At 43.9% G+C, this 20,057-nt stretch overlaps 1 protein-coding gene across 2 annotated transcripts in view; it reads left to right on the plus strand.

Moving 5' to 3' along the window:
• The window catches only part of vps13b (vacuolar protein sorting 13 homolog B), a 339,886-nt gene that overhangs the window by 244,702 nt on the left and 75,127 nt on the right, over window positions 1-20,057 (plus strand). For both annotated transcript variants that reach the window (XM_079164264.1, XM_079164265.1), the window contains exon 38: window positions 4,538-4,933. In XM_079164264.1, the coding sequence (XP_079020390.1) occupies window positions 4,538-4,933 (396 nt within the window). The remainder of the gene's footprint in view (window positions 1-4,537; window positions 4,934-20,057) is intronic.

Raw genomic sequence — 20,057 nt, forward strand, 5'->3', positions numbered from 1 at the left:
AGAGCGTTTGCTAACGTAGCAAACGCTGTAGTTAACTCATTTCAGTGATGCTAAATATGGCTTTGGTTTGCTGTAAATATCTAAACTTAACAAAAGAAAATATAATACATAATACACACAAATCAGGAGTACATTTTATTTAGTTTCAAGACCTTTCTCTGTTTCAGCAACACACTCGCGAGATCTGGGAGCTAATGTTAGCGAATGCCCTAGCTAACACATTTTTGTAATGAAAAATGCTAACAGCAGTTAGGTGTGTAAATACCTATTGTAAGCAAAAGGAAATATAAATAGATTGTTCAAATACAACCCATTCTAATTTCATCCAATCTTTCATCCAATGGCTATCGGTCGGTACTGATAAGGGTCTACATTTCCGGGGTTTCGGTATAGCTAGCAGATTTCAGGGCCAAGACTTCCTTTTTCCATGGGCTGCTCGTTGTCTTGCTGAAATGTCAGGCCATTGACCCGCCTTTCTCTCTGATGCAAGACTCGAGTTGGAGTTGAGAGGCGACGTGTACGACCTGATTGTTTCCCAAGTTTACAAACTGATTTTAAACCAATAAAAAGCTAAATCATTGTGAGACGATAGCCGGTCAGTTCCCAGATTGCGCTTCGACCGATGCGCTGCGACTATTTATCTCTCCACACAAACCAAAAGCCACTTCAACGTGATTGGTCAATACTACATTATGATATAGATCATAAAGTTCACAATACTTACAAACGAGGTGGGGGGGTGGGAGGGAGAGGCGAACAGCCCATGACCTCGGGGGACAGGGAGTGTCTGCTATTTCAAAGAGTTGGCAGAGCTTCATCTTTGTTACGGAGCATCGTTGGTTCAGGGAGTGACATGCCAGCACACAACACACATACGCTTTCCCCCCTCTCCCTCTCTCATCTTCCCTACTCAGCTCCAGTCTTTGAGAGGGTCAGTGAGCGAGTCCAGAGATGTAACTGCTACCACTTGGAGACTGGAGAAGCAACAGGTGATAGATTAGCTAGAACAAATTGGAACCATTACTCTCCCGCGTCCCTGGTTCCCGTCAAGCCATGGGCTCGCAGAAATGTTGTCAGTTACTGTATACAAGCCTGTGCCCCTCCGAACCATCCAGAACCACTCTAATTCGAGTCAGATGCTATCTGAGGCGCGTGTCACTGGCCTCACTCGGTATGAGGCTTTTTCTTTTTTTTAGTAGGATTCTACAGATTCTACAGGTTCTATAGACCACTCCAAAGAAGAAAAGGTTGGCCCTTACAAACACAGATGTACACACATACCCTTCACATGCGGACCCTGTGTAATTGGACACATTGCCACCTTTGTCAGATGCAGGCTTTCTTCTTGTCGAGAGTCAAGCGTAGAAGTCAGCTCCAGAAATCAAAGGTGGGGTGGGAATGAAAACAATGTTCGCGGCAAGCTGCGCATACGCACAACCCCGACGCCAGGTTCAAAGTGGGGACGGCGTCATGCATGACCTCGCCAGAAAAGAGGCATGGCAACCTGGGTAATAAGCATATTTGATCTGTGTGTGTGTGTGTGTGTGTGTGTGTGTGTGTGTGTGTGTGTGTGTGTGTGTGTGTGTGTGTGTGTGTGTGTGTGTGTGTGTGTGTGTGTGTGTGTGTGTGTGTGTGTGTGTGCGCGCCTCTGTCAGACCTTGATCTTCCACTTTCTCCAGCGCTAATAGAGGCTGACACCTGAGAAGGGCCGGCCTATGATTCCCCCCAGCCTGTTCACATTAAGTTCTGTTCTTTAAAAGGTATGTGAGCACCGACACCACCTCTCAACCTCTAGGCTTGATGCTTTGCTCCGTGCGCAGGGACTTTACTCTCCAGATAAAAGCAGCCAGTAGTCTTATGGCTGAAGCCATGGTGTTCCCAATAAAAACACTTGTATGTGCTGGAAAAGCCCTCTTTATACTCCCCTATGCTCGGCGATGAAAGTGCCACCGCGCTTTCAATAACTGATATTTCCTCCTCTTAATAAAAAAAAAACCTTTTCCTCCGAAAGCATAACAGGCACTTCTGAAAGAAGCGTTGCGTAACACAGTGTTTCATAGGTCTTCATCATAATGCTGCGTCACATCTGAATCCATAAATATAGGAATTTTTTGCAGCTCAGTCTGTAAAAAAGTCTATCATGGCTTGTTAATAGATTTTTTTTTTGACTATGGTTTTAATTTCCTCGTTTAATGTCGTCTTTGCCTGGATAGTGAAACCGCACGGAGCCCCACTGCGTAGTCTGTCTCGGGGACACACAGCTCAGGAGAAACAAGTAAACGTAGGGGAAACGACACAGATGCACTCGTCTCAAAGCCACATACTGCTGGGATGTGAGTTTATTGGACTTCTGCGAGAGATTCAGCTTTTGGCTTCGCTCCACCGCAGTAAAAATGCGCTCCGTCGGTTGCTGGATAAAGCCATGGGGGAAGCATGTACAGATGCTGTTCCCTCTCCACGGTCCTCTATGGAGACTTTCTCACTGAGTTCACACAGCTTAGATCAACTAAGTCAGATGCACTTCATCCTGATGGCCTTTGACAAAGTAGATTTTCCTTATACTGATCTGTCAAAAAATCAGTCAGCTGAACTGCAGTAAGTTGCATGTCTCAAGTCATTTCATGGGATGCAACTAATAAATAAGCTGCATGCTGTACTTCATTTATTTTCCCATTGATCATAAATATTATCAGTGAAAACTGTTTTGGCCAACAAATATAAATCCTTTTTGAAGGAAATTTTAATAACCTTACCTGCATGATGTGCAGTTTGCAAGAAGTCATTGCTGAATGCTGAAAGCTGTATGTGGTCGCTCAATTCACAGGAGACAACTCCTCCAGCTGTGTCCAGATGAGGTCCTGACTTTGTGTTTTAGGTCCCTTGAAATACATGTCACAGCTATGTGTGATGTGCATATGGGAATCTGCACTCGTTTTTTTGAGAAGGTAGAAAAGATGCAGCAGTGACAATGCCAGGCAACCACATCAGACTTTTTACCTATAATTGATATGAAAAATGAAGCATGTAGGATATAGCTAGCTGTATCAATCACACAGCTCACTCCAGACCAGGTGAGTTTCTGAACAAACGGGTAATGAATCCCTTACTGGCTGGGTGTTGGGGGTAGGATGTGTTTCTCATGGCTGGGGAAGAGAGGGACCTGGGGTCGGGACGGAGGACAATCGATAATGAGGACCAGGTCCCCCTGTGCAGAGAGCCAGGCAAGGCCCCGGCGCTGGCCCTGACTGGGTGAATCAGAGACAGCTTTGTGTGATTACAAAGACGGAGGAGGGGTTGATTAGATTGAGGGATAGAGGAAGAGTAAAATATAGAAATTACTGAGAAAAGAAGCAGAAAGATGGGCTACATGAAACGGAGGGAGAAAATGAAAGAAGTAGGGGAAGGCAGGGAGGGGGGGGGGGGTTAGGGAACCTGGATGAACCGCTGCACACGGGCTATTTCTTCCACCACTGGAAAGTTTCCTGGTGATAAGTCAAGTGGAAATGATAAGCTACATTGCACAGCAAATTCCACCTATCTTTCCTCCAATTCCTCTCTCCAGTCGTCCTTCCATTTGACCGTGTGTCTCACTTCCACTGGATTAAAGTAGAGACAAGCCTGAGGACTGTGTGTGTGTGTGTGTGTGTGTGTGTGTGTGTGTGTGTGTGTGTGTGTGTGTGTGCTCGTGCTCGTGCTCGTGCTCGCTGGTCTCCCTCTAAAACCCTCTAAACACTGGTGCCTTGATGAGACCATGAAGAACAGCTGCGCTTGTTTTTCGGGGCCGCTTCCCTTCTCCCATCATCATGACCAAGTGGAAAAATGGGATAATGGAAGTGGTGTAAAACGGCATTGAGTTAATTCATGTGTCTCTGTAAATTCCAGTCAAGTGTTTGAAGGCTGCAGAGAGAGATTTTTTTTTATGCGGCTGGCATGAAGAAAAGATTCTCCTCTGCTACTCTGCGGTGTCACGTTAGGATGTCACAGTGAGACAGCCAGTAATTGTGTGTATATGTGCACATGAGACGAGAGAAAGAGAGTGGGATTGTACGCAGCTGTTCTTTAACAGGTCCTTGCATGCAAAGCTGGGTGATTAGAAGAGGAGAAAATGGTTCAGTTTGATTCACGAGACATGGCATCAGGCGGTATTCCAAGAGTTAGATAGCAACAGATCTTACTCAGTGGGATGCTGAAAAATGTAGTGTGTCCTGTTTATGGTGGGTTTTCCCAAATGACAAGAGAAAGTTTTAAAGAGCAAGGGCCAAAACCAACAGTGGATTTATTCAGTGTTGGTCCTGGGTTTAACAAAGATTCCCAAAAGCATTGCTCTCTCTCTCTCTCTACCTCCTGCACTATTGATCACTCAGTAGTAAATATAAGTCCGGCTGAGCTCAAGAGATACTCCCCAATAAACTGTCCATAAAGGGAAGTTGTCGTTTGTAAAGTGTTGTCGACAGCACAAAAGAACATCATTATATTTTGTCTCTTTGCTGTACTTATCTTTTCCTTTCCCTCGTTTTCTTTCTATCTCCCTCCACAGCTGAGCTGAATGTGGAACTGTCACGCCCCCTGAAAGTTAACCCCACGCTGGCGAAGCTGGAGCAGGCCAAAGCCTACCTGAAGAAAGTGCTCCCAAACCACACGTGGGACGTCTCCGGTAAACCCGCGTCTGCCCATTCCACCCCTCACTCCTCCCCCACAAAGACGCTGCCCAGGGCCTTTCCCTCGCGCTCGGAGCCTCACCATCAGGACTCTGCCCCGGGTAAAGCCAGCAGTGTCGGGGCCCTGGCTCTGTCCTTCCACAAGGTCTCCCTCCACACCGCCCAGATTGTAGTTGTCATGGAGACGGAGGCCCATCCAATGAGGCCCAGTGTGACGGTAACGGTGTCGGCCATGACGGGAAGTCTAAACATGAAATCAGGGCCGAGGATAGAAGGTGAGTAACAGAAAAACTTCTTTCATTTTTTTGCAAAAAATAATATGAGCTTACGTGGGCATAGGATAACTAGACGCTTCACTGCATTTTTTATATATTTTTAAACTGGCGGAACATTTTATATTCTTTTCTCCAACCCCCTACTAAGACTTCTCTGAGCTCAGTAAATGACCCGAGTTGTCTCAATCCAAAGCAACAAGGGCCTGGACCTTAAATGACTTACTTTATTATTATATTTTTCTTAATGTGAAAATGAAAAAAAAGTCAAAACCAGTGATGTGGTCCATTGCAAAACATTGCCACCTGTTTGAAGGAAATTCTTGAAACAGGTGGAGCTACATTGGAAACAACTGCGATGACTTCACCCCATTTGGCAGATTTCATCATCTTTTAAAGAAACCACAAGACTCAGTGAAGCACTACACTAAATATACATGTTTTTTTTGTGTGTGTCATTTGCCCCGTACCCAAGCTCACCGTGCGTGCCAACGGGAACCGATCCAGGCTCTTTGGAAATGAAGTACAGAGTACAGAGCTCCAAAATATCCAATATGAGAATGTAGTGGAGGACAAATTGTTCTGTGTCATTGTGTAACCAAACAAATAATGATGTGGACAAACTCTAAAGAGCTTTACCGAGCTCACCACACTTTTATAAGTTAGTCAGATAAAAATGTATTCAGAATTCAGCTGTTGTAACATGTTCCCTCAGGAATGCGTTTAATTAAATAGCAGGTTGTATAAAGAGCATAAATCCATTCTGAATAGATATTGATCAGTATCTCACTGACTAGTTCAGTCAAACTTTCCCACCCTTGTTTGTTAAAGAATGTGCAATGTCTCTGCCTCTTTGGACTATCTGTCACTCACACTGGGAGCAAAATACTGGTGTTGCTTCCTGTTTTATTTAGAGTATTGATATTTTTTACACATGCTAGCAAAGCCCTCCTCTGCCAACAACAAGGTTTGTCAGTAAACTGTAAAGTGAGCTGTTTGTGTTCGTCTGGGATCTAAAGCGTTGTGAGGCTGAGAGAGGAAGACGTTCTCGTGTGTGTGTGCGTCTGTGTGAGAGCGAGAGCGAGATGTTTGCTTTCGTGTTAGGACCGAACCCTGCCTTCATCATCCACACTGACTATTATCCAGGAGGCATCGCAGTGTTTCCATTCAGACAATCAGAACTGCTAATGCTAATGTAAATTTAAAAAAGCCTCCAAATCCTCTGTGCCGTTGGGTGTGAGCCGACACGCTGTAACAGATGATCAAGGATGGGTTTTTTTTTATTTGTGTTTCAGTTTTTTGCTATTGTTTTGGCACGTCTTCCAAATTGGACAGCAGATGGAAACAGAGAGATAAAAGAGAGCGAGAGGGCTGACGTGCCACGTGAAGGGAATAACAGGGAACACTCATAATGATGTGAGAAGACGGTTTGTACCTCGGTACCGCTGAGCAGCACATCCCCTGTTGACTGGGGTTGCAGGGGGACGAGGACAGAGCTGGAGCCGGGCTCCCTAAGTGCCTGCATCTGTTTGACAGATGTTGTTATATTGGGTTACTTCAGATAAAATGATTGTCGAAAATGTTAATTAAAACCTCAAACAATTTGCACTTTGTTTACTCAAATCTGCATAACTGCACAGTGACACAATACCCAGCGCTGCTGCCCTGCTCTGATTTTCACCAGCTTTTCAGTGTTCATCCATCTTTGATGTGTTGACTTCGATAAACACAGTTGAAACTGTATGTGCAATGGAAAAATAAATAGAGTTTAGAGACAATTGAACTAATATGAAAGCTAATCCCCTCCCGCTGACTTTGCTTTCAGATGCCTCTACTATTTATACACTCTTAGTGCTCATAAGAAAACACTTTTATAGGGTTCTACCAGAACCCAACATAAAGGATTATACCTATAACCAACTGTCAAAGGTTTTGCCCAGAACCCTGTATCAGAGGTTATACAAAGAACCCTTAAATGGTGTAATGGTTCCACCCAGAACCCTTTGTGAAAGTTCAATCCAGAACATTTCCACCTTCTAAGGGTGTTCACAAGAACCCACTCAGAATTCTTCCAGAAACCCTTTTATATTCCAATGTCTTCACCCAGGGGTTCAACAAGAACTCTTATATGTTCCAAGAGTTTCATCTAGAACCCACCCCGGGGGTTCTACAGAGAACTCTTTAATGCCATGACGAGTTACAGAACCTTCTTATATTCCAAGGATTTCACTCAGATCCTACCCAGGGCGTTCGAATGAGAACCCTTTTTATAGTCCACGGGTTTAATCGAGAACCCACCCAAGGAGGGTTTTATCTAGAACCCTAAAGGACAGGGGCTGATGTGGTAAACAATCATGGTTCACAATCACAATTTTTGGGGGGGTGGGCTGGATTGCAGGAGTTCCCTTTTAAGGCCCATGCTTTCAACTATCCTTGAAGAACTCATTCCTCCCAAAACGCTTCTTTAAATAAAAAGGGTTCTTAATGGACCCTTACTGTCACAAAGTGCCCTTGGAAAAACAACCTGTCTTCAAAAAAGCATTCTTCAGAAGCAAATGGTTCTGGGTAGAACATTAAAACCTCTTTGGAACCATTATTTCTAAGAGTGTTGTGATTGCTCTTCCTTTGCACACAGAACTACGTTTCTAAAGAGATTTGTTAATAAAAGTAGTTCTGTGATTAGTTTACGGGAAGCAGCTTAGTGTGCAGTGAATGTCTTTTCATGGGTATTGTTTACCCTTACAGTTCCCAGCACCTTGACACCGAGCCACCGCTTCCCTTAAGACATTTCAATTTTACTGGACGCAAATAAAAATGTTGGGTTCAGGGCCACTGGTGTTTATTGACGTCCATTGGATCATTTATCCCCACTTAGGCTGTTCACTCTTTAAAATACCTTTTTCTGTTCTTGCCCACAATAACACAATATCATGTATGACTGCTCTGAACAAGACGTTATAATAACTGCTGTAAAACTAATGCTGTCATCATGTGCAGCTAAAGTTTCATTCTGCTCCTCGTATATCATATTTTAATGCTCTGTGAAATACTTGCGAGGTTTCAGGTTCTGTGTAGATCTCATTATAGACCCTGATATTTCATGTCTTTGAGAGCATGTTGAAACTTCTCGTGGTGTCACACCTGTACAAGGATTACAACTTTTTACATGGCACCAGAAGCCCACAAGAGGAAAAGGGTACTTTTAAAGCAGATGTCATAAGTTATCCTGCTGAATAACATGTTTGTCTCACCCTGTTGTTTTTTCGGGGTTAGGGTTTTTGTTTTTTTCTGGATAACTTCAGCACTCTTATAGATCTTTGTCACAACACACACGGCTACTTTCCCCCGAGGGCTTCTTCACATAGTGTTTCCAGATTTGTTGCCGTCGAAAGGAGACAAACTGTCTCCAATTACGCAGACCGATCACTGGTGACAATAGATGTATCTGCTGACTTTTAGCCTCAGCTGTGCCGCCTCCATCACTCAGCACTCTGGCCCCTCCAGTCGGCTCCGTACACCTCAGAAAACAAATACCTCTGAATTTTCTTTTCTTTATTTTTTTTTCACGAAGATAAAGGTTAGGATTCTCGTGCTGTTAGGTCAAGCATTTGAGCTGCCACGATAAGTCAGCGGGAATGACCCCCCCGGGAGAGGCTGTACATGAGAGATGTAAGACAGCAGAATGTAGCAGGACTACCGCCACGATGTGCACTACTACTGTTGCTGCTGTTGTTCCTCCGCCAGTGTTATGGGGGCAGGCTCAGATCGATGGACCAGATCCTGTGTGGACCTCGGGATGATACCGGCGTGCAAGGAGAAAACAGTAGAGGGGAGGAAGAGGGAAAGGGGAATGAGTTGTGAATGAGGAAGCAGGAGGGTGATGGAGATGGAGAAGTAGAGGGGGACGAAAAGAAAGGGAGAAATGCAAGGGGAGAGGAGGAGAAGTCGGATATAAAAGAACATGCAGAAGAAAATGCAGATGAAGCAGAAAGGGGGATACAATACAAGAACGGAAAGACAGTTGTATAAAGGAAGCAGGCGAGGTGCAGAAAGAGAGATATAATACAGGAGGGGAAAAACAGAAGACCACGATGTGTGAGCAGTAACAGGGGTCTCCTCAGTATATGTCATCACGCTCACCCCACCCCGTCTTCATCAGCGTACATCCATAGCTGCAACGGGGTGAAGACCCTGTCATCCACCCCTCCCTCGTCCCTGGAACATCTGGGGCTCTGTACCTGGTCATGGCAGCCCCCCTACCCCACCTCTGCCAGGGGACAAGATGGAGAGAGAGGGGATTAGGTTGACAGTGAGGTGTGTTACCAGATCCTGTGTTAATGAAAAGCAAGTGGAAGGCCCCCATACCTCCCCTCCGTCCACGGCTCACCACTCCCCAAGGTAGAGGGGCATTTATAGTTCAATGAAAGCAAGAAGGGGGGAGGGGGACTGAGAGAGAGAACATATGTCTTAAGGTCCATGAAACAAGACCCTCCCTAATCTCTCAGCTCTCCATCAGACTGCCCATAGAGTGCCCCCGATTTCCTAAGAACACACACACACATACACACACACACACACACACACACATGTATCGGCAGACCATGTTACTAGTGGCTTTTTCACATGCATACAACAACACACACTCCCAAAGCTTTCTCCCCGGTCCTCTGCCTCTGTGGACCCCTTGCTTCTTCACGGTGATTTACTCCAACACACTTGTGAAGGAAAACTTCTGTTGGTGGAACAAAGTGAAAGATATCCATTATTTATTTATGTCTCTTGATTTTTACTGTTTTCAAGTTTTATTTTGTTTTCCCTGGACAGTCTTTGAGTTACGATCACGTCAGTTTGTTTACGCTGCTGAAAGAAAGCCACTCGTCTCCATTTATTATATTATTTCTGTTTCAATAGTCAGGGAGAGGCAAAGCCGAACACCAAGAGATTTATGTTTGGAAATGCACCCCGCTGTGATCTGGCAAGTTAACCCAACTAATAAATTGTTTTCAATGCATTAAAAACATATCAATTCATCACAGAGAAGACATGATGCCTTAACATATTCAATAGATTATCACATAACAGAGAAACGCAGCAAATCTTCACAAGTTAGAAGAGAATGTTTCAGCTCTAGTTCGTACAGTTTAAAGCAGGGGTCCCCAAACTTTTTCCCGTGAGGGCCACATCACTGAACATATCGTTTGACCTAGGGCCGCACGATTATGGGGGGGGGGGGGTGCTACGTGCGGTGAGCGACTGTTGCATCGTGCGCGCGGATCGGGGCGGAACACCGCCGTGCGCGATACAGAGAGTAGGGGAATTGAAAACGCGCGACCATGTAGTGACAGACATGACATGCCGGCGTGTAAATAAATTAAGCACAAGTACTCGTCCTTCAAGCTCCCGTCTCTCTGCTCTTCTACTTCTTCTACTCTTCTACTTCTACAGGGTGCGCGCATGACAGCTCTCATCTCGTTCGCCCCCTGGTGGTTGGCTGATTCAGGAAGCGTTTGATTTGATATGTAGCAGAGCACGTATTTTAAACGTCAATATCGCAGACGATCATGCTCATTTAATCGTGGCAGCCAAAATCGTGATCGCGATTAAAATTCGATTAATTGTGCAGACTGAAAAAAAATCATAATGCGTCTCTGGTATTGTTCAGGGGGCCGGACCACATGTGGAGGCGGGCCGTATCCGGCCCGCGGGGTAGTTTGGGGACCACTGGTTTAAAGCTACAAGCACAAAGACATGACATCTATATTTAGACTAGCATGCTGACTCTCCAACTGAACAAACTTGTTTGTTTTAAACAGAGACGTGAGCTAGCTTCTAGCGAGTTACCCACCATAGATAGAAATCAGTGGCAGGCCGTGTGTTTCATACCTGGGCCTTCAGTGCTGTCCTACTACAGTTGAACAGCCTCCTAATAACCTAATTATGACGCCACAGCTACGGTTATTAGGGGTGTAACAATACACGTATTGAACCTTTCGGTACGAGGCTCATGTTTCGGTATGCATTACGAACTGAACAATACGTTTGAATAATACTAGTGCATTTGGAAAATGCAGAAGCTTAAATTGTAGGAAATATAGTGGAGCCACTGCGCTCAACCTGGCAACCCACCCAACGTAACAGACAATGTGCTGTCTGACACGCCCACCGCGGAAGAACAACGTTGTTCTCTGGTGAGCCACGTGTGTCCTGGGAGGTGCGCTACGCTAAACTAGCTTAGCAGGAAAACCAACAGCAGCACACACGCTGAAAACTCTCCCCGCAGCGTTTAGGTAGCTGTTCCCTACTGATTCAAACAGCGCTAAATCGCCACACAATCCTCATTTCTCCAGACCATAATTCTTGCTTTGTAAAAGAAAACAAAAGCCCAAATGGAGAATCAAATGTCCAACCCTAACCCCTACAGGTTATTTGTTTTGTGTGAAAATGAAGATCAACACTTACAAATACACTAACTGCAGAGTGCATGACGGGATGCTTCGTCATTAACGGACAATGCATATAGTCAAAATCAATGTAATTACCACAATGACAAGAACAAACTCACAAGAACCAATCACATATATTTATATGACAACAAAGCAGTGGCGGGCCGTGGATTTTATACCTGGGCCTTCAGTGCTGTTCTCCACTTCTAATAACCTCATTATGACGTCACAGCTACGGGTTATTATGTGTTTCGTGTAAAAGCCGCATATTCACATAACACTGCAACATTTGACAAATAAAATAAAATGTGCAGATACATGAATACGAGCATGACGGGACGCTGCGTCATTAACGGACAATATAGTCCAAATCAATGTAACACAATGACAAACTCACAAGAGCAGTCGCATATATTCATATGACAACAAAGCAACAAATCAATCCAGCAGACCTGCAGCGGATCCACGCATTCCACCACACGAGCACGAGCCATTCAAATACTATTCATAAAAACGCCACGATAGACAAATGAACAGTAGAGGTAAACAAACGAAGTTCACTTACCAAATGCTGTCTATGCTGACAAAGAGTTTAATCCCAGTACATCAGTTCCAGTAAGAAGTCCAACCGGATCCGCCGCTGGTCGGTTGTCCGTGGTCCGCCGCAGTTCGGTGGTCGTCTTCGGCCGTGGACCGGCGAAGGGCGGGCCGCGGTTGTGAGTTGTAGATCCACTCGAGTCTCTCCAAAAGTACCGACGCTCAGTTAAAATGAAACACATTCACAGCCATAACATGTGCAACGCTTCTGACGCTGCATACAAATCCTTTTCCTGGCTGGGTCAGGGCTGCTAGCTGTGGGGTCGTTTCTTACTGTCCAGTTTGTTCAGAAATGTCCTTCTTGAGAAAAGCGTTCCCAGTAACTCCGCCACTAAATCCGTTTCTCCTCCTTCCGCCATTTCATATTAAAAAAACAAAGCTAGGTAAAATGTCTTTCAAATATTTCCACTTGAACTCTGTCTGCTACAAAGCTCTGCTAGCAATCATGTTTCGCGGGCACATAGTCACATGCCCGCCCACTGACCAATCACAGCACACTCTGCACCTTGCTGGCAGAGAGGCATCTGGACTCTGAGCTGACGTAACTAGGCCTGCAAACTGTTCTGGTGGGGCCATGAATCCCAAACTAAAGATCTGATTGGTTGAATCAACAATATCGTCCCCATTCAATTTAAACTGCACATGGCAGCACTGGGTGAGTCTGCAGGCTGGGGCCTCTCTTCTTACTAGAGACACAGAGGTGAAATCTGATTGGATAAAAGCTCTACTTAAAACAAGCTGCACTGGAAGCAGAGCAACTGAGGAGCACAGTAGCTGTGCAATGAGAAAATAAGATAATGTGAAAAATATTTTTATAAATTATAATACATATAAGAAAAAATTAAATGTATTTAAGAAAAAATATTAACTTATAAAATAGCTATAACTTTGTGATTCTGTTTAGGCCAGCAGAGAAGGCTTTGCAGGCCCTGACGGCCCGCCACTGCAACAAAGCAACAAATCAATCCAGCAACACTGTGGTGCTAAAGCACGTATTCTGCCGCACACTAAAGAGCACGAGCCATTCAAATATTATTCACATCAGAGGGAACAATATTAACCATATCATAAAAACAACACCATAGACAAATGAACACAGTAGTAACGCTACTGCAGATGTAAAAACACAAAAGCACTTCACTTACCAAAGCTGCTGTTCACTTGAAGACAAAGTCCATCCTCTTTATTGACGCGGCTGTACAGTACATCGATGCGGTTCAGTCATCTTAAACCAGGAGTCTCAAACTCCTCTTCACTCTGGGCCTCATCAGCATCACGGTTGTAAATGTCAGACTGTAAATGTAACTTCTCCTAACATATTGGTAAATAACTGTCTCTGCATTTGATTATTGTTTATTCAAGTGTTAAAATATTGTACATGCAGTTCTATAAATGTAAAATTATATTTAAGCACATTTCTGTTATTATAACTTAAATCCTTTTAGTTTAGGGTTAAGAACCCCACATTACTCATCAAACTTTAAAGAAAATAGCAAACACAAGTTATTACAATAACTTTGTTCAAAGCTTAAAATCCTTTCAAGGGTGTGTTTGCACAATCCCACGTGAAGTATTTCATGTGTTGTAAAGCCACGTTTAAAGTCGTCTTCAATGTACTCACAATACATTTATATGTTAAATGTAGAGTAACCAGCCAAAGAGCTGCTTCTATGACTGTTTAAGTATCTCATAATAATGACTCTCTATCTCATAACTTTGACTTTCTATCTCATCATTTTGACTATGGGGATATTTTTATTATCAAATCTAACTTTACATTTTTTTTTTCTTTTGCTGGCGGATTCGCGGGCCACATAAAATGACGTGGCGGGCCTTGAGTTTCAGACCCCTGACTTAAACAGTCATACAATTCAAGCACGATAATTTTTCAATCAAGGCCATAATGTTCTGTATGAAAGAAGCCAGTCCTGAATCAGTATGGTTTTGAGAAGCCACTCTTTGATCAACATTGTGCTTTATTTGATCCACTTCTGAGCGTTATTCTGCCAGGCTAATGTAACGCATAACATTGGTCCAGTTCTGCTGTTTGTTTCACTTTTCCCACTGGGCACTGCATGTCCTACACATCGCACACAGACCAGTCGGAGCAGCCTGAGAGAAAGAGAGCAATTTCATTACTATTCGAAAATAACCAAAACCACACCGAGCCTGAAGCTGAATGAAAAGAGATGACCCGGACTCGACCTAAAACCCGATAATTTGTCAGGACCCATCAGGCTTGAGTTGGGTAACGGAATGGCTCTCTGATCGCAGCATCACCTCGATCTAATGTAGAGCTGAATGTTAAGAAATTGTAATATGTTGCAACTGTCACTGAACCCATGTGCAACTCATCAACACTCATCAGTTACTGTGTGACGGCTCGGATGACGCACAGCTGCCTGCTGTCGTGCCGTTTTGGCCGACAGTGTCCCCAGCTAGGAAACCAGTTTCCTCCAGTGTCCCATAGTGGTCTTGTGGTGAGGGGATAGTGTATTTCTGTGGTGACTGACAGTATATTACTTCTATTACTCTTACCATCCCAGACAGTCTTCGGGGGCCTCAGCTAGTTAGGTAATGACTCCTTTAGGTCTCGTCTAATTGATACCAGCGCATCCCGGGGTATAAATCAGCCAGGCAGTGGTCAGATAACAGCTGCCAGGGAGAAAAACCGACACGGTAAATCAATGTCTCCGATTCCTATCTAATCTCGCGCGAGCGTTTGCCAGAAATGCATTTCACTTTGGGGAAGATTCCCATCCGCCCTGTTCCCCCACCACCCACTTTGTTCCCCAAGGGTTTGAAGGTTGTGTGTTATTCAGCGGGGGAAGCTCTCTTGTGTCCAACTATGTCCATAGTTAGCTGTTAGTTAGCTACGGTAGATGTCGGTGGGAAGACTCAATGTAGTGCTGTGGACGAGGGCAGCAGCGGAACGTATTTTAGACATTGAAAAAAATCTATATATTTTTTTGTCAACGTAGTCCTGTGGCTTTGAAGAGAGCATAGATACATTTCAGTTCAGGTCAGTCTGATGGCAAGATGAAGCGGGGAAAGTATTCTAAATATAGCGTACGCTTCAACTGATATTTTTTTTGGTGTTTAAAATACATTTTGCTTCTGGCCCCTGTCCACAGCAGTACATTGAGTTTGTTTCTCCAAACTGGGGGAGCACTGACCGCCATCTACTCTAGGTAATACACTGACCAAGGTGAAGAACCTTATGCAACCCCACTTCAAATAAAACAAACTATTCCTTTAAGTGGGGATTGAGTGATAACTGTCTGCCGACATGCCTCCAATATTTATAATTTATCTTACTGCTACTATGTGTCAAAGGTCAAGACTCCAAAAAATATCTTCTGCTCCTTTATTTTGTTCACCATCATGCTTTCTCATTTATCTGTGTCTGCATTCCTCTCTCTCTTCCCCATCGTCGCTTGCTTTCTGTCATCCTCCGTAAACACGTTGGTAACACAGGCTCTCAGGTAACTCCCACGTCCTCCAACACGTTCCCAGCTCTTTTCCTTGACCTCCTTAACATTCCCTCCGCTCCTCCCTTCTCATGGCACAACCTCACAGCTCAGCGGCGTGATGTCTATTGGGCTTGTCTGCTGACGCATCTCTGGAAAACAAACCTAAATGACGGGGGTACGGTCATACATTGATAGCGGAAGAAATTTGCCTCTGACTATTATTCAACTTGGATGGAAGAATGGAGTTAAGAGGTGAAGAAAGAAAGGGATTCCCCCTCATTAAAACCACTCCCGATCAGGGTGATTATTAAGAGTGCTGGCTGCTGCTGCTGCTGGCTGTAGCACCAGGATGCTGCAGTCTACTGGGCTGTAAATGATGCATGGTGAGACAGGAGAGAATGCTTTGATGAACAGTGTGTGTGTACGTGGATGTGTTTTTATTTCCACTTGTTCACCTGGGTGTGCGTGGTCTGCATTTACATGCATTTGGCATTTTTCTTTTCTGTATGTGTGTATGAATATATGTGTGTGAGAGTGAAAGATCCTCCGTTTAACAAGCCAGTTTGGGAGTTCCCTTTGCGCTGTCTAATAAATCCTAGCCGTGAAAATAAACCCCGCGTCCACAGTTCAGTAAGTAATCTCTAACAGCTCGCTCCGCGCCGCGACACCGCGAGACATTAGCAGGTGGACTGACAACTTGTATCAACAGTGTCTTTCCTGAGAGAAATGAGTCATCCCAGTGCAATATTTCCCCCCATGAAGATTTATGCAAGAGCAGCACTCTTTCATTGGATACCCCCCTCTTGTGTGATTGTGCTCTAATGTTGAATAAGATGTACCTTCGTCAGCTGACCAAGCCAGGAAAGATGTGAGGATGCTTGTCAAATTCTCTCTCTCTCTCACTCTCACTCTCTATCACACACACACACACACACTTTGGTGCTGTGTCTCCCTCCTCCATGTCTATATCTCTGTGTCCTCATTTATCACCTCCTCCCCACTCCCTTCATAGGCCTTTCCATCTCTTCCATCTAGCCTGCTTTACCTCAAGTGAACCCCAAGCACACTAAGGTCAAGGTCTTTCCTCAAAGGACTGATATATAAATAGGGAATTGCCATATTTGTGAAACAGGGGTGTCAGGTGGAGAGTGGTCAGCTATTGGCTCTGGGAGATGGACGCCCATTCAGCGAGCACAGCAGCTCTAATTCAGCCAGCACAAACCCTCCAGTACCAGGAATCACAGTGGGCTGGTGGAGCGCTCATTCTAACTTGTGCAACGGCAACAACAGAAAGTGTGGCAGTAGATATCTCTGCAGCACCAGACGGCAACTTCCAGGTCTGAAAAATTAAGCCAATGAGGAAGTGCCTTAAACCTGCATTCTCTCTAGTGTCCACCAGGGGGCGACTCCTCTGGTTGTATAGAAGTCTATGAGAAAATGACTCTACTTCTCTCTTGATGTATTACCTCAGTAAACATTGTAAACATGAGTTTATGGTCTCAATCTCTAGTTTCAAGTCTTCTTCAATACAGCATGATGTTCATTTAGTAAATGATGGTCCATTTAGAGTCAAACAGACCATAAAGCAGGGGATGCTTTAGGGCGGGGCTACATTGTGATTGACAGTCCCTACAGAGCGTTGTCTGTGTTTTCATCTTAGAAATGTAACCCTTTCTCAGTGTGTTTCAATTCATGAAAGTTAATTATCACATTTTGGTCGCCTAAAAATGTCAGTGTTCAATTGTACTTAGCTCCAACCTCCAAGATTGCGATGGCAAAAATGTCAAGGCTTCCGTCGACAAACCAATGTTTGATGTCACGGTGACTACGTTCACTTCATATAATATAACTTCTGAGTCTTCATTTTAGGTTTTACCAATGTTTACCCCTTGTGTTGTGGAGAGCCTCTGCTTGTTAGTGGTTTTTTATGTGACAATCAAACCTTTCTGTCAAATTGTCCCTCTTTATTTTGTACAACTGTTGACATTTAAAGGTCAAGCCAGTAAACAACAGAAACTGCTTAACTTTTAGTGAGGGACTAGAACAGGTGTGTGGTTACTTCCCCAGACTTCCAGTCAGACTGGAGTGAGAATTAAAGAGTTAAGAGGCATCTTTAAAGAGCCGCTTCTCAGGGCATTATTAGTCATCTAGAGTTGAGGTTTCCAAATGGGCTGCTGCTGCTTTGCTGCTGCTTTAACTGACCAAATCAGCCCTCCCATGTCAACGACGTGCAGAGAGTGGTTTCAGTCCACTTATTTACGGGACCAAAAGTTCAGGACGGCCTGTTACCACGGTGAAACCACTCTGTGTTAATGGAAAGGACGGAGAATGCTGTGCTTATTAACTTGGGGCTTTTGCTGCTTTTGCTTCTTGCAGGATGAGTGGGTGTTTGGCTCCTCCTGTCTGGTTCCCATCAGGGTTTTCCTCACTCTCACATCATCTCTGCTAAACCTTTCAGTTCACCCTAATCACAGAAGCAGTTTGAACTTGAACCCATACAGGTTCAAATCGGTCAAACCATGACCCCAGAGCACCTCTGTTCAAAGAGACACACGGCTGTCTGCTCTTCTTATCGGCTCAGGATGTGTTTATTAGCCTCAAACATTGGTAAATGGACTGTGCTGGTGTAGCGCTTTTCTAGTCTTCCGACCACTCAAAGCACTTTAGCACTTTAACACTACATATCATCATTCACCCATTCATACACTGATGACAGGGGCTATTATGCAAGGTGCCACCTGCCCATCAGGACTATCTAACATTCATACACTGCAGGCACAACTTGCGGGAGCAATTTTGAGGTCATATGTTTTGCCCAGGGACACATGGACATGGACCAGCAGAGCCGGGGATCGAACCAGGGATTCTGATTGATGATCCCGCTCTACCACTGAGCCACACTGAAACTCTCACTCGCAACTTATATATAGTCAGTCTAATTAAAAGCATCCTCTGGTACATACCAGTAGACTTACAATATGTAAAGTTTGCAATTGTTCATCAGACATCCGTTCAGAATCATTAAGCTAAAGTGGTTTGTTAAGTCATTGTTAAAGAGGAACAAATCAGGTTCTCCTCCTTCAGAGGCAAAGTGTTTGTGTTAATAACTTCAATTGAGTACAATAGTTTGGAAGCCAGTGATGTGGTCGATGTAATTGTACTGTATGTTTTCAGTGGTGTATAGTAACGAAGTAGAAATACTTTACTTTACTATTTATATTTCTGTTGACTTTTACTTTTACTTCACTACATTTTGCAAAGAAAACTGATACTTTGACTCCGATACATTTCCCCTGAAACCTTCGTTACTCGCTACAAAATAAAATCTATCTTTAGAAAAAAAATGAATCATGAGACCAACGTCGGGGACTGTGGTGGAACACAGACGGCAAGCAAGCAGGTTTGGTGAATCAGTGGACCTAGCTTGCAAGTTAAATCATTGGTTAATCACGTTAATGCGCAACTGCAAACAAGTGCTCTCAAAGCCGCGGTTTTTTGATTCCCAGTGATGCCCAGGATGCTAGCTAGCGAGCAGCTACATGAGTAGAATTCCACTCTACGATGACTGATTTCATGATGGTAGCAGAAATGGAAGCACCTGCTGCTCCTGCAACAAACGACGGTGGTGACGAAGACCATATTTGCGAGAAATGTTTTCTTATGTTGGAGTGAAAGATTCTTCGTACCGGATGAAGTGCCTCTTATGCTTATCCGAAGCTACTGAAATATTGGCATTCAAAAACTCCCCGTCCAACCACAGGAAACACATTGAGGTGCATTAAGATGAACCCCATGAGCCGCAACGTTAATGTTTAGTTATCATAAACCTGTTAAGATATCTAGCAGTGTTTCCCACAGAGTATATCTTTGGGGGGGGGACAGGTGTCTGATCTTCTAATGTAGCTATACATGGTGTTAGGCTAACGTTCGCTAGCTATCGTAAATCAAATGAGACAATTAGTGTAGTAGACAGATCGCTAGCGAGTTAGTGAGCTGAGGAAGTGTTGACAGTTGTGAGATGTTGTTGATTTGAGTCATCATAGCTATAATCACTGCAGCACTAGTTAGCTAACGAGAGCGCCGCATTACGTTCTGTAATACTTTAGTATTGATCATGTTTTGATATTTGAGTCATTTTGTGGATGATCAGATGGAGTTATGATGGTAGCAGTCAACCAATTGCAGATTCAGCTTGAGCAAAACCTTTGCCTGTTGTGTTCAAATCAGGCCCATAGTTCATAGATGCAAAAGTATACTTATGTACAATATATGATGTTGAACATTGTTGCTCCTGGATGAATCACAGCCAACCCAATTATTTTCAACACAACTCCTTGTCCTTGGTCATGGTGGCCACAGCACTTAAAAGAATGAACTTCATAATTCTCAAAATTCTGACGCTTTGCTTTTTTATTAACAGCATGTACTTTTACTTTCAATACTTAAGTACATTTAATATCAGAAAACTACTTTTGATACTTAAGTACAGTAAACATCAGATACTTTAAGACTTTTACTCAAGTAGTATTTTAATAGGTGACTTTCACTTTTACTGGAGTCGTTTTCCAGTAAGGTATCTTTACTTTTACTCAAGTATGGCTTTTGGGTACTTTA

The sequence above is a fragment of the Pholis gunnellus genome (assembly GCF_910591455.1).
Source record: "Pholis gunnellus genome assembly, chromosome: 8".
NCBI lineage: Eukaryota > Metazoa > Chordata > Actinopteri > Perciformes > Pholidae > Pholis > Pholis gunnellus.